We start from the raw sequence: 16,378 nt of genomic DNA, 5'->3' as shown, positions 1-16,378 counted from the left end.
AAGTTCAAAACAAGCTCCCTACTCAATTTAAAAATACATATATTCATTAAGTTATCAATTTGAAAATGTCAATCTTTGGTTTATGCCTGTAAGGTATAATTACTATTCGCCTGGATTCTGGACTCAATTGACAGATTAGAAATACAATGCCACTAAACAGGATACTGGTTAAGTATCCATTTTCTGAAGCCAGTTTGTGGTGTTGGTTAAGCTATTTACCTCTCTGAGCCTCAGCCTCTTCATTGGTAAAATATGGGCAATAATATTACGTACTTCACGGGGTTACTATATAAGCTTGAATGAGTTAGTAAATGTTAAGCCCTAGGACAGTGCCTGGTACATAAGAAGCACTCAATAAATATATTAACAGATTTTATTATATCCATAATAGGTCTGTTATGTAAAAGCTTCAGTTTCCCTCACAAAAGGGAAACCTTAATATAAGCTAATTCTAACAATGTTACATTTATCCTATTCCAAACATGAGTTAGTCATGTAAGTAATTTTTTCAGATAATTCAGAGAGCTGAACCTTAACCCTTTTAGTGTCATATCATTTTAGTTTTAATCCTCAAAACATATTCAAAACCTGTCATTTTGTTCTGGTTAAGTAGCTTCTTTCCAGAAGCCTAAGTTTTCCAAAACCCTATTTCTAGACAAAATGGAGAGAACAGGATCAAAATAAGCATAATATAATGTCAGGTCCTACCTAACATTTTATTACATATTGAATTGCTTATATTCTATCTCCCCTACATACAAGAATGTAAGTATCTTGAGGGCAAAGACATTATGTATTTGGCTCTTTGCTGTGTCTCAACACCTAGAACATCTAACACATAATAGACACTCGAAAAATATTTGTTACATGAGTGAATAAAATGATATGATGCTAGAGAACCAGAGCCTCTAGGTGTGCTCTTTTAAAGTTTCTTAATAGTCTTCCTTTCTGCAAAGTGAGAGTAGTAAAACTCAACCACCTATCTTTCAATAGCGCAAAAGATCTTAATTTTAAGATCTTTAAAGAAAGATATATCAGAATGGCATGGAAAAATCTATGAATGGAAAGATTTTTTCATGCAATTCTGATATATCTTTCATTGCAGATAATCTAACATAGGCCCCCTTTAAAGAAGTCTCTTCATCCCCTTAAGGAATCACTGTATTCATAGTAATAAAACAAGACATTTAGAATTGTTATGTATTACCACGGCTCTGGGGCATAGATTCTCAAGAAGAACCACCATTTGAAGTTGGTAAGGCTGGTGAGACCTTTCAATCAAGAACATGCTGCCCTCTTAGCTCAGCTCCCATGATGGTAGGCTTTTACCAGGGAGATCATTAGACCTGAGCAGCCAAATCATTGAGGGCAGAGGTTTTAAATGTTCTAGGAGGTTTTCAGCATCCTATTCTCTGATTTATAAAACTGACAGAAAGAGTACCTCGGAAGCATCTCTCTGCTGAGCTCAACCTGGAAGCTAAGGGGGACCTCAGCGCTGTCTGATTTGCATATAGCCTACAGCGATCTTTTCCAACCTGAGTAACGAGCTTGGAAAATAGCAGCACAGATTTGCTGTTCTGTCCTGAGTGATATTTCTTCAAACCAAAAAGAGGCAGACGGATAGAGGAAGAACCTTTGTGTTTTCTCTCATTGACACAAAAATAATTTTGCCAATTACTGCTTTTGAGCAAGCAAGTGGCACGTGCTCTAGAGCCCTGACTTAAGACCCTTTAGAGCTCTCCAAGCTGCCATCAAAAGAAACCTACATTTCAAAGTGCTGGGTTTTAAATGCTCATCACAGTCATCACAAAATCTATTGGCACCTTGGAAACCAAACCAAGGTGCCCAACTGTGACCAAACAGCCAGCAGAATGCTCACTTTTCACCCCTGCCTCTCAAAACCACCACTGAGCTCTTCTTCTGTCATACTGCAGAGGAAGTCCCTAACAGCTCTGGGTCCCACTTATGTGCCAAGCTATTTGAACTAAGTAATAAATAAATTGAATACTTACTGATACCACAGAGATAAATGAATAGTTATGGAACTGGGATCCCATAGGAATGTAAAAATACAGTAACAATGTATCTAAGAAAATTTGAACAAAGTATTAAAACGTAAAATATACACTAACATATGAAGTGAAAGACCTACAATTCTGAAATTTCACAGGTTTGTAAATAATTAACTGAAATTATAAGATTCACATGATGAGAAATCTTTTCCAAAGGAAAAAAAGACAAAACAGGAAGCAGGGAATTTCTTACAAAGCATTTTAATATTACAAAATGCTCTGTGGCCAAGACTTTTTACTGTCCATTATGAATGCCAAAATAGACTTTACTTAAGAGTTGGAAAATAATGGTATAGCATCAAAACTAGGAGTTACATCAATGGAGAAGTTTAAATGTAAAGAATGTACCAAAAAAGTAACAGCACTATTGAAAAATTTAAGTGCTTTAAAGAATGTGTTTTTTTACCAAATGAGTTCCTTGAATGAAATCTGTACTACATCTTCTTAAAACACAAACAAACCTAGGTATTCAGCAAACAACTCTATTTTGCATTTAAAATCTATAAATTCGTAAAAGATAGTTATGCTTTAAAGGGGAGCAGAATAAAAAATTAAACATGATATATATCATATCACAGTACCACCAATTTTAGGCTTGTAGGTTTCACACTTGAAACTCCTAGAAGCCATATATTTTAATGAGACATACCTTAATTATTAAATAAAGGTTGCATATATCTGTGGGTTAGTCAGTTTAACCTGGATCATTTTACATGAATGTCTCAGATGACCAGTCCCCTCCAGGTCATGGGCATTAATGCCTAAACTCTGGAGAAGAAGGACTTTGGGCAGTTTAAAAAATATATCAGTTAATTGCTACCATGGCCTATCATCCCAAACGAAACAGATGACTGAAAACACGGCTAAATACTTCCCACACTGTGGAGGAAATAATGAGCTACACATTTAAATGAATTATTTCCACTGATAGGATTTTTTTTTAGTGGGCATTCAAGTAGAAATTGCAAGGTCAGAGGTAAAGTGAGATCACGCATTCATTTCTTGCCCTCAACAGCTTTTATCAAGCACTACCTAGTCAACTGCTAGGCATCCCGAAAATCAAGCTAGATAGAGTCTTCACCCTCTACAAATTTACATATAAACAATATTTCCATCACTTGACCTTCATGTGAGTCATTATTATATATCTATATATGTTACATATTTATGCCAACATAAACAAATATAAGAAATATGGAACTATAAATATTATATTAGATATTCAATCTTAACTATGTATTGGGATGAGGAAATAAGGTGAGCATTATTTTACCGCTGGCATTTAATTAGTATTTCAGGTTTCACTGTGTGCATATGAACATGTATATGTACACACATACATATGTATGAATATTTAATTTTATATAGCAGAGGAGGAGAAAGCATGGGGTCTGTTGAAAAATTGTGTCCTCCAAATAGTGTTTTACATTGCGGCCTTTTCAGCTCTAATGAGGGCTGAGACACAGTTCACAGCAATTTGGGGTAGCATTTTCAGCTCTCTTTAGGGAGCCACAGAATTTTTTAAAAAGCAACTTGTCTGTTAAATGTTAGCTCCAAGGCCTAAAATTTCTAAATATGTATCTTTTTTCAACATTGCCCTTATAAAGAAAAAACTGCTGAAAGTCTCCCAAACATTTAATGTTTAAAGAAAAAGTAGGGAAAAGAGAGAGAGTGAAAGGAAGAAATAGAGAAAGCGAGACAAGATTAAACCATTTTAAATTTCCTTTTTTTTTTTTTTTTGAGATGCAGTCTTGCTCTGTTGCCCAGACTGTAGTGCAGTGGCATGATCTCAGTTCACGTAACCTCCTCCTCCTGGGTTCAAGTGATTCTCCTGCCTCAGCCTCCAGAGTAGCTGGGATTAAAGGTGTGCGCCACCACGCCTGGCTAATTTTTGTATTTTTAGTAGAGACAGGGTTTGGCCATCTGGTCATGTTGGCCAGGCTGGTCTCAAATTCCTGACCTCAGGTGCTCAGGTGGAACCTTGGCCTCCCAAAGTGCTGGGATTACAGGTGTGAACCCACTGTGCCTGGACCATTTTAAATATTTTCACTAGGGAAAATGTCAAACTTTCAGAGCATGAAAAACCTTTTGGCTCCAGACAACATATATCTTTTGACCATTCTCTCTCAAAAAAAAAAAAGAAAGAAAGAAAGAAAAAAGAAAAGAAAAAAGGAAACAAAGTGAATTTCTGAATTCCTTTCCAAGATTATGACTGCGCTTACTAATTATCTATCTGTCTGTCTATCTATCTACCTATTTATTTATTTAGAGACAGAGTCTCTCTTTGTCGCCCAGGATGAAGTGCAGTGGCACTATCTCAATCTTGGCTCACTGCAACCTCCACCTCCTGGTTTCAAGTGATTCTCGTGCGTCAGCCTCCTGAGTAGCTGGAATTGGTTACAGGTACCTGCCACCATGCCTAGCTAATTTTTGTAGTTTTAGTAGAGATGGGGTTTCACCATGTTGACCAGGCTGGCCTCAAACCCCTGACCTCAAGGGATCTGTCCGCCTCAACTTCCCAAAAGTGCTGGGATTACAGCAATGAGTCATCGTGCGCAGCCACAATTGTTTATTTAAAATCATAGTATTTGAAGGCATTTATAGGACTAGGACTCTCATTAAGTTTAGCAAACAAAAATTCTGAATTAAAGCAACAAACCTAAGTTTCAGAAAAGAATGTTTTTAAGTGTAAAAGAATAGATAACCCATAGATTCAAAAAAAAATTAAGGGACACATCAACCAAGTGCAATTTATAGATTTGTATGGCTCCTAATTTGAATAAAGCAACACTAAAAAAAAATTACAAAATGATTAAGAAAATTTGAATCTTTACTGAATGTGAAATTAAAGAATTACCTTTTTTTAGGAGTTATGATAGTATTGTGGTTTACGTTTTCTATGATAGTCTTTATCTTTCAGAGATATTTATTAAAATATTTATGGACAAAATATAATATATAGCATATACTTTGAAATAATCCAGTAGGGGAGCGGGTGAGAAGCGGGTAGGGACAGAGACAAGACAGGATTGGCCATGAATTTCTAATTGTTGATCCTAGATGAGGAGTTCATGAATATTTAATACCAAGTCTCTCAAATTTGTATATGTTGCATGTTTCCATAAAAAATGATTTTAGAGAATTTAAGAGCAGAGCATTTCAAACACTGAACAATTTAAACTGAAAGAATATTTATTTCTAACAGTAAAATTTGCCTTGAAATTAGCTTCTAGGTAAAGATCTTCCCAATAGTACACTGTAAGGAGATAGTACATTGAAAAATATATATAATAAATAAATGAATAAAGAGATAATAAAGGCATTCATTTTTTATAAAAATATCCTTGGTATTTTGGTTTTAAATCTTTTTTATTCTTGTCATTGTTTCCAGTTCATAGATGGAAATTCTGCTTTCTACATACAATGCCTTCAAGCAGATGAGGTTCAGATCAACACTGACAAAACATTTGTAAGCTTGATAAGAAATTTCTAGATTAGGAATGTGTTCTATTTTTGTATCAGGACTCATTTTGGTCACATAAGCAAGAATTATGTATTTGAAATGCTCAACCCACTATAGGCCCTCTACAAGTATTTAGTTTTAGAAGTTAGCTTCAGTACATGACAATTCTATGAGGTTTGGCTTTTTGTTTGCTTTTAAGTTTTAATGAAGTCTGTCTCTATTATTTTGAAAAAGTATATATTTCATCACGGAAATGAAATATATAAACATCATTATCAAATATATATAATCAGCATGTATTTAGTAACCACCTAATCCAAAAAGTCCTACCTTTTAGGGCTTATGTCCAAAAGTAAAGAGCAAGTGCTGGCAATCAGACTGTTCACAGGACAGCTGTGTGGTTAAGGACCTTGAATCTAGAGATAGATCAATGGACTTCAGATTTCAGTTCTTCCACCCACCAGCCTGTGCCTCTGGGAAAGTGACTCCCCTACTCTTCTTTGCCTCAGTTTCCTCTTCTGTGAAATGGGAAATGTATAACTTACTTCAAAAGTCTGTTATGAGAATTAAATGAGTCAGTACATATAAATCTCTTAGAACAGTGCCCAACATATAGTAACTGCTCAATTGTTACCATGCATTATATTAAAGCTCTAAGAATTGCCTGGGCATCATGGCTCACACCTTTAATCCCAACACTTTGGGAGGCTGAAGCAGGAGAATCACCTAAGGCAACATAAGGATACTTTCTCTCTACAAAAAATAAAGTAAAAATTAGGCTGGGCATGGTGGCATGGCCACTCAGCTCCTCAGGAGGCTGAGGCAGGAAGATTGCTTGAGCCCAAAAGTTTAAGGCTGCAGTGAACCATGATTGTGCCACTGCACTGCAGCCTGGGATATACATCAAGACCCTGTCTCAAAAAGTAAAAAACCAACTCTAAGAAATCCCTTGGTTTATACATCACAGGGGCTCATTAATGATTTATTGATTCTTTTTTTAAACTTCCACTGAAAAAATAGAAATGCATCTGTATCATGTATAAATTTTCACATTTATGGATAAATTAGGGACAAAGTGAACAGCTTATCAAAATTGGGGAATAAGATAGACATAATTATCTTCTCATTTATTCAATTAATTCATGAAAGAAGTAAAATTTGATATTTACTTTTTTTATTAGAAAAAGAAGAAAATCCCACATAATCCCATCACCTACTCTGTTGATTATTTTAATACATTGCCTTTGTCTTTCTTCCATGCATATATGTTTGGAATTTTATATCATTGAGAATGTACTTGGCACCCCGCTTGATTCACATAACATTTATTAAAGACACTTTTTCTGTGTTTTAGAAACATCATTTAAAATGACTGTATGAATGTAATTACTCCAATATAAATAAGAAACAGTGACAATTAATATACCCCTTCTTAAACATATAATTTTGACCTTAAAAAAATCCAGTCAGAAAGGATTTTTGCTTCTTTACTTGTTAAGCACATTTGTTTTAAAATAAAACTGTCGGCTGGGCACAGTGGCTCATGCCTATAATCCCAACACTTTGGGAGGCCGAGGTGGGCGGATCATCTGAGGTCAGGAGTTCAAGACCAGCCTGGCCAATATGGTGAAACCCTATCTTTACTAAAAATACAAAACGTAGCCAGGCATGGTGGCAGGTGCCTGTAATCCCAGCTATTTGGGAGCCTGAGGCAGGAGAATTGCTTGAAACCAGCAGGCAGAGGTTGCAGTGAGCCAAGACTGCGCCCGTGCACTCCAGCCTGGGTGACAAAGTAACAGTCCGTCTCAAAGTAAATAAATTAATTAAATTAATCAACAGTTAATTTTAAAATGCATTTTAAAATTAACAAAGTAGGGGAGAGAGAAAATGCCCACTTAAAAATTAAATCAAACAAGCACAGTGAGGCATCACCTTGCCATCACGGCTGCCTCCCAAAGCCCACCATTCACACTGCCAACGTGAATGAATAGCTACTCAACCAGTGGGCTCCAGAACTCTCTGGACAGTGTGGGGAGCTCCATGGCTACTGCCAAAAGCCTTATGGGGAAGAACTGAAAGGATGAAAAGGAAAGAAGAAAGAATAGTAAAGGAAGTGGTGAGTTTTAAGTTGGGAGAGTGGGGCAGTTCCCAGAGTAGCAGCAGTACCCTGGATTAACATGCCTCTTCCAAAAGCCTTTTAATGCAGAGACATGTACTCACGGCCCATCATACATATAGCATAAAGTGTGCTTGCCATTCATTAGACCTTAGTCCAGCTATTCTGGTACAAGCAAAGGGCCTGCCAGTTTTCGGCTTTCTACATATGCAAAACAGCAAGTCTGATGAATCTTGCATTTCATATCCTTGAGGCAACAGTATGTGCATTGGGAAATGGAGGTTATGAGTCAGCTAGAAACACAGTTACCATGGTTTATGACAGAATCTTTTTACATTATTCTCTCTTAGGTCCTAATATCTAGCCTTCAAATAAAGGTTATTTTAACACAGGGAAAGAAATCCCTAAACCCCATTTTAGTAGCATTTCTATCATTCTTTAGAAGAAAATATTCTTTCTTAATAAAAATTCAACTCACCTGGAGGGAATACCCTCTGAGAAAAAGAAACTGACTATCCTATGTTTACAAGATCATGGACCTGCTGCCCTGTCACTGGGACTTGAGGACCATTCCAAATAATGACATTGCTAATGTATTTCCTCCTTAACAGGCAATCTGAAATATTCTTCCAATTCAATTACCGAAACTCTTTTCTGGTCACATCAAAATGAAAAATTGTATTTCAAGAGTCTTGATTTTTAAAATGGCTAAAGCAACCCACTATCCTTGCAGTTTAGTTCTGCCCAACTTTTTCAGCATATGAAAAAGAGATTCAAGAACACTGCCGTTTCTTTGCTTTAAATGGATTTGCCAGGAAGTCCCGCAAGTCCTCATCTTAGAGGAATTACATAAACATGAAACAAACAACAAAGCCAAACAAAAATGAACAAAAAACTACCCCCATAAAACGTCATGCCTTCAGTCATCAAAAGTCATATTTTGTTCTACTTCCTTTTCTATCTTTCTTACACGCTGCTGTTTGTCCAGCATATGAATTACCTGTCTTATCATGCATACTATTTGGTCTATAATAAACATGCAGCAAACAGCATACTTTTAATGATCTGAATGAAGACAACAATCTAATACATTTATTTCAAAGTAAACAATTCTAAGATTTTTCCATTTCCCCAAAACACAGATCAGCAGCCTAATTTAAAATAAACTGATTTTTTTCTTTGTGAGATTACAGTATAAGACCAAGTGATAAAATCTTTGCTTACCTATAAAGTGTATCTGTACTCTAGAGTACCATAGGAATATTGATTCAACTTATAAATAGTATAATATTTAGCATTTTAGCCTTAATATTCAAAAACTTTGAGGAGGCAAATAATCACTTTTGACTTGTCCCCTGTTTAATAATCCTCCACGGTAGATGACATTTATCTGCTCATATTTCTCACCTTGGTGAGTAGAATTCTTAGTCCAAATCCCTGAAATGAATAGTGTGGCTCCCTAGTGCAAATTTCCTGAGAGCCCCTTCCCTCAGCATGTGCCAAGAATCAAATCTTGGCCACTTAGTGCTCTGTGTTCCACATGTGAGCTCTCGACGCGCTGAACGGCTGTGCTAACTGAGATGGATGGCCCTGTCAAACAGGAAGCTGGCACACCAGGGTGCAAGCAGTGGGATACAATGACCTTTACATTCAGAGAAAAATATCCCTAAAGTGGCATGTAAAGTTTGTAGGGGGAAGGGAAGGGAGATTCTTTTATTTCATTTAGGTACATAGCATGACATAAAAGCAATGGTGCCCAGTATGCAATTTGCTCAGGATCAAATCGTGAATCCCTCACACAAGAAGGAAAGTCGTCAGAAAAAAGGAAATGAATCATCCTTTATCAGGCTGCTTTGAAAGCACTGGACTCTATGATTCAGCTATTATCACTGCACCCAGCCTGGCCAGCGCTCGGATTCAGACTGCGCTGGGATTCACAATAACTAGTAGGGTACTACCTGCCCTGGGAAAACATTCCTAATTTCAATCAGGTTGCTTTCTTGATTGAACTAAAGTATAACTTAAATGCTTAAAATATTTCCTAAAAAGCAATTATCTACTTACAGAATCAAATTCAAGAGCTTGGGAATTTAAATCCGTTGGTCACCACATCTGTAACTTTATATCAATGTTTAATCTCTCATAGTATCCTTATTGTTACAAATGAGGCTCTGACTGATAGTTCTTAGGAATGATATGAAGAGAAACTCATTTTAAAAAATAAAAAACATCCTTGGCATATTCACAAATGTTAACTAAAGATCGTAATCCAGGACACTAATATATAAACTAAGATCTGGAAGTTACGGATTTCTCTCCTTTGGTTTTAACCATAATCACAAACAATATAATTCAATCATTTCAGCTGAAAAACAAGAACAATAAATTCCATCAGATCAATTTTTTTTTCCATTACTCAAGGTTTGGGGGGAATGTTTGTTATTTGTTTTGTCAATTCTTTGGCATGAAAGAACAATGGGCTATACTTCAAAATGAAACAACAGAAGCTCACAATGGGCTCCCCAGTATTGTACAATACACACTGAAATAATGATGCAATTTTAATATTTAATTAAATAAGTGAAAGGAATTGATCATAAAGACACTGCAATATTTTTTGACTGAATGGACCGCATCAAAACTACAAAAGTTTTCAAAGATACAAAAGGATAAGAGGCATTCATTTTTTTCTGTTTAATTAAAAGCTTATCGCAAAGTGCAGAAGCCACAGGCCCAAAGCAATAAATAAATTTTGGAAAACTGAATGTTTTATAAGTCATGTATTGTAAGTTTGGATAACTCAGGAGTTAAATATCTCAGCACTGGCCCTAATTAGAGAAAATAACAGTGTTATGAATGCAGAAACCTATGATCAGTTTGAAATGCAAGTTGATTTTGTGGCTCCAGAAGTGCTGGTCAAATGCTTCCCAAAACAACAAGAAAACAAGAAACAAGTCCTTCTACAAGAAATATTCTACTGCTCACTAGGAAATGCTAAGTCTAACAATTATCCTTCAACCTTTGTTTGGAGAACTATTTCAGAAAACATATTCCTCCTCAAATTATGACACACAAGAGACTTGGGAGGAGAGGGGAGAGGCATTAATACCTTGGGCCTGAGCCGCAGAACTGTGAGAATACCCCAGGGCCAGGAGCGCAGTCTCCACCAGCTGGCTAAAAAGCACATCTTTCCGCACCAGGACAAACTCAGCGTGTTCTTCTCTGTTGTCATACTCAAGAGAGCCGTCCAACTGCTCCACGACACAAAAGACAGGAATCATCAAACCTGAAGGGACAAAATTCAAGAGCAAAACACAAACATTAAAAAGCAAATCTCAGTCCCTGCGATGAGAAGGGAAGCGACAGTTATAAAAGTCACTCATCTGTGATCGACAGTGGTTTAGATTAAACAAGCCTCTCAGTTATATAGGCCTAATGGAAAGCTGTGAGTTTTCCCCCTCTATTATTACAGAATTGCCCGGGGCAGTGGCAGAAGCCCTTAGATTCCTGTCATTTTCACCAATCAGAGGTGTCCTGGTACATAGGTGAGATGAAGGTGACTGTACAGACACTCGAATCTTTAATGGCTATAGTTTTATCATTAACTATTAGCACTAGTATTTTCAGATCAGATATGCTCGTCTAGATATATATTACATGTAAAAGTAATCTATTTTCTTGTCTAGAAATATATTTCAAAGCTTCCAGCTCCTTCCTACTAAGGAGGTATGTTTGATTCTAAGGCCTAAGCTGTTATGTGAATACAAGAAAGTCAATAGAAATTTAAAATAAGTCCCTCTTACATGTTGTTGTTTTTTTTAATCCTAGTAAATAGGTTATCAACCAGCCTGAAAATAACATGACCATAAACGTCTTAATTTACATTTATGTCAAAATATACATCCAAATACAAAAGTTTGCCTATGTAAAATTATTTTATACATTAACATCAGTTACTGGAAAGGGAGTATCTTTTCTTGTGTTTTCAGAGAAAATAAGTAAACTACCCTAAAGAATAAGGCAAATTAGTCTAGTTGAAAATCTGTTGAAATCTGTTGTCACTGAAATATTTCTCTGCTTTGTATCAAAGTGTGAAAAGCTAAAAAATGTTTAATTCACCAAAGATTTTTTTAAACTGTTTTTTATTTTTAAAAAAGTCATACAGGCACTTAAATCTAAACATAACCAAGGCAGAAGAAGATCAAAGTTTTACCACCGTACGAGTAAGAAACATGGACCCTGCCTAATGTAATTCACACAAATTAGTATGTTACAGGTCTTCTTTTTATGCAAGAAAAATTAAAACTTACGAAGAATGGGGGAGCAGGCAGACGGGGGAGGTAGAAAGTTACATGGTCATGGTGAAGGTACTTCACAACAAAAAGAAGACCTCTATGTGAAATGACTAGATGGGAGTATGGCCCCTGACACATAGAATGCACAGGAGTTTTCCAGAACCCTCCCTGTGGCTTCAACCCTAGAAGCCTCCTGACTCACTCTGATCTGGAAAGCCAAGGGTGGGAGCAGATACTCTGCAAACTACTGGGTTACAGATTGAGGTATTTGTTCTCAAGATAATACAATGGTGCAACTGGTTCCCATGTGCTAATTATTATTATTAAAGATAATAAGTATTAGGTGTAATTATTAAATATAATCCTTATTAACAATAATAATACTCATTAAGAATTGTTATCATTAAAGATCATGGTAATTATTATTAAGACAGCACAACAGTCTAACAAGTCAAACCATATCATACACAAGACAACTCAGTGTTCACTCCTGAGAACAAGAAAGCAGTATTACTGTCCATTGCAGATACACTCTCCATAGTGTAGATTTATTTAAAAATATACAATATGGGTGGAGCAGACTGATTTTTTAAACAAAGAAGAAGATTTAGGATAGCTACACAATGCCTTGCAAGATATATTTTTTAATTGTGACCATTACTGGTACATGAAATGCTTATTTATTTCTACCAAGTTCATTCCCAAATATATATAGGACATGTAGTGAATAACATAAATTAGATATCCTCCAAATTATCTTTTTTTTTCTCTCTCTCTCTCTCTCGCTTTTGTCACCCAGGCTGGTGTGCAATGGCGAGATCTCGGCTCACTGCAACCTCCACCTCTTGGGTTCAAGCGATTCTCCTGCCTCAGCCTCCTGAGTAGCTGGGATTACAGGTGCCCGCCACCACGCCTGGCTAACTTTTGTACCTTTAATAGAGATGAGGTTTCTCCATGTTGGCTAGGCTAGTCTCGAACTCCTAACCTCAGGTGATCCACCTGCCTTGGCCTCCCAACGTGCTGGGATTACAGGCATGAGCCATCACACCTGGCCCCAAATTATCTTTGTAGTCATTCATATATCCAGGATTTATTCCCTGAACACCTACTACGTGCCAGGTATCACCACCAGTGGCTCCAGGGATACAAGTAAGAACAAGTCTGATATCCCTCCTGCCCTCAATGTAGTTAAAGGAGTTGTAAAACCTTCCTAAGCAAGCATAATGGCATTTTATAGGACTAATTCATGAGAGTCCATACCAGCAAGGAATAGCCCCCATTTAGAGCTTTTACCTCTTACATGCTGGCATATAATCTTTGCCCAAGGAAGTAGGTAGATTTTTATTTCTAATGATTAAAGCATATGCACACATAAGGCCATATAGTCCATGGTGCCATAAGCTACTTCACCACTAATACCTGTGTGTACATAAGTTTCGATGCTGAAAATCCATGTGCAGTTCCTAATGTCAACATCTGAATGTCACACATCTGGGAATCACAGATAAGATCTTTAAATGAATCCAACTGCTCCATAAGCTATCATGTCTCCATTACTTAGAAACTATAAATCTTTCTCAAGTCTATGGTCAACTGAAAAAACTTAAGATCCTATTAACTTTTAAAAATAATATTAACTGTTCAGTTAGATATGAACTATAACATGAAAGCACAGGGATCTATAACATGTAGGGACTTAAGTTTTATAACTGTCAATTACTGAAATAGTTCCTAAACATTTTGGTTCAGTGATTGAAGGAAGCAATTGTTAACTGACACAACAGTAATAACTTCTTACAAAAAGCACGCACCAATCCCCTACTGGCGTCACCTATTAAAAACAAAACAAAACAAAACAAAAAAACCTTTGTGGCCATTTACAAAATAAAAGAGTATTAACCAGGAATGTATGATAATAGGGTCTGTTCCGCAGCACATATACATGAGATACTGGAGAATATCATAAAAGGCTTATACTTAGAAACATTTACCTTCTTACTAGAATTTGACCCATCTAAACAATTACGGTTTTTATAATGAAATGTAGGTTTTACAAAAGAAGAATAAAGGAGGAAAAATGGATGCAATTACTAGTGAAAATAACAAGAGAAATAAAAAAATAGTAAAATAGTATAATTGAGGTCAAGTGTAGAAAGAAGAAAATTAAGGCATAGGTTTAAAAGTCCTTTAAAAACTGAAAATCCCTAAGGGAAGCACACTACAAAAGGATGAGTAAAAATATATGCCGAGAGAGAGAGAGAGATTCGTCCATCTTATTCACAACCCGTCCCAGGCAAAAAGAGGGAAAAAGAAAGAAAAAAAAGAGAGAGAGAAAAGTGACAATGGATAGAAAGACAGGGAGGTGCTTGAAAAGCACTTCACAAAATAAATTAAGAATGGGGAGAATTTAAAAGTTCCAATAAAAGAATAAAAATGTAAAACTGAAATCCATTTTCAACAAAATTTAGAAATGGTAAAGAAAAAAGAAAATCTTGCTCTAGCCCTGTATCTTGAGCTTCTAACATTATTTTTCTTTTATTGTAGCACAGACCCATTTTCAGATGATCTAGTAGAGAACTTTGAACCTTCTGATCATAAGCCTTACTAAGTCTTTTACAATCACAGGAGGTAAGCAGGTAGTTTAATCTAGAGGACAGGCACTTGGCCTCAGCCATTTGCTAAAAATTAAGAGTTGTTCTGGTAATTGGGATAAATGATGAATTCTGTCGTCAAAGAGGCAAAATAAGCCTGGTACCCTCTCTACATTAGAAAAATGCATTCTTCCAACTGTCATTAGTGATGATACTGAAACTGTCATTTTCATTCTGACATTAATTTTCTGAAGAAGTGTGTATAATTTATAAAGCGTTAACTATTGTTACTGTCACTGTTCACGGCAACAGCTGTGAGAACTGAGACACGTGCGAAAATGGTGAGATGTGGTGATGAACAGCACCGAGTCAAGGTCAAGTCCTGGCACTGTCCCTCTTTACCTGTGTGTGACCTTGAGTAGTTCATCTGACCTCTCTGAAGCTCAAATTCCTCATAGCCAAAACGCAAACAATATCTACATCATAGATCTGTGGTAAAGATTAAACAATATTACATATTTAAATTGTCTGACAGATAGCTCTCAAACAATGGAATCTATTTGTTTTCCTTTTCTCAAAATCAGTATTAATACCATTTTACAGAGGAAAAAAAGTTAACCAGTAATTTTTTTCAAGGTCTGTAATCAATGCTTATGATACTAACTAAAAGGCATTTATTCAGAATAAAGATGATACTAATAATCATTGAATGGCCTATTATGCAAATGGCAACGGCTTAAAGTGTTTAACATGTCCCATGCAAAAAAGGTGAAAGTGCTTAAAAGCACAGTAAAACTACCTGTCCATTATAGTAGCCTCTAACTTCATGTAGCAATTGAGTACTTGAAACATAGCTGGTCTCAAATTGAGATGTGCCATAAGTATAAAATACATACTAGATTTTAATGACTTAACAAAAAGAAATAAAAATAAACATAAATGATTTTTTAACAGTAATTGCGTGTAGAATATCTTGAACATACTGAGTTAAATAAAATATATTATTAAAATTAACTTCATCTGTTTAACTTTTAGTGTAGCTACTAGAAAATTTAAAATTATACATGTGGCTTATATTTGTACTAATATCAAAGAGCACTGTTCTAATGAATCTGCCCAATAACAATATACAATTTTTTCTCACACAGGATACATTTATCACAAACTGATACTAGGCCAATAGTGTGACTGTCATGAGCCCTTTAGCTGTCTTTCCTCTGTGTTCCAGATTTTAGGAGTCCTGAAGACAGAAGCACTCTTGGGTAAATTCCAAAATCCAATGTGTTACCTTATCTGCAATTGCAGGCTGCTGTTTTATTACTAACTATATTAATCGAACTTCTTTTATTAGGAAACAGCTCTTTCCCCCTTCCCTTCATTCTAAAGAATAGACTTCAGGAAATGTCACAACACTGGCTACGAAAGTGACCTGAGGAATGCATATTCTCGAAGACTCTAAACGTTTAACTCAACAACGAAAGACGAAAGATGGTGCAGCTGCAGCAGGGCATCTAGGTGACAGGATTCAAGAGCCTTGTGCCAAAGTTGGGACATGAAATAAACTCCTGCTTTGCACTGCACTTCGTAGATCATCATGTAGTCTACTATACACACCTTTATCTTCTCACATTTACCCTGTAACAGGGTTAGCATTATTTTCAGCTGATAAATTAGGAAACCGAAACTATGGGAGAAGTAACATGCCCTAAGAAACACAGTGAGGCAAGCGCAGAATAGTTCAGGTTATCCAGCTCTAAATCCTAAGCAGGCTGCTTTCCCAAGAGTTGAAAACAACACTCCAGAATCCACACCCATTGAAATCTAAGGGCTTGGCCTCTTAA

The 16,378-nt window shown here is 36.2% G+C and overlaps 1 protein-coding gene across 3 annotated transcripts in view; it reads right to left on the bottom strand.

The window, feature by feature from the left end:
* The window catches only part of SATB2 (SATB homeobox 2), a 186,516-nt gene that overhangs the window by 151,161 nt on the left and 18,977 nt on the right, over positions 1-16,378 (bottom strand). For all 3 annotated transcript variants that reach the window (XM_033230739.1, XM_033230740.1, XM_033230741.1), the window contains exon 3: positions 10,761-10,937. In XM_033230739.1, coding sequence (XP_033086630.1) covers positions 10,761-10,937 — 177 coding nt within the window. The remainder of the gene's footprint in view (positions 1-10,760; positions 10,938-16,378) is intronic.

This window comes from Trachypithecus francoisi, unplaced genomic scaffold, assembly GCF_009764315.1.
Source record: "Trachypithecus francoisi isolate TF-2019V2 unplaced genomic scaffold, Tfra_2.0 Lachesis_group13, whole genome shotgun sequence".
Classification (NCBI taxonomy): domain Eukaryota; kingdom Metazoa; phylum Chordata; class Mammalia; order Primates; family Cercopithecidae; genus Trachypithecus; species Trachypithecus francoisi.
This window is presented reverse-complemented; position numbering and strand designations above follow the sequence as displayed.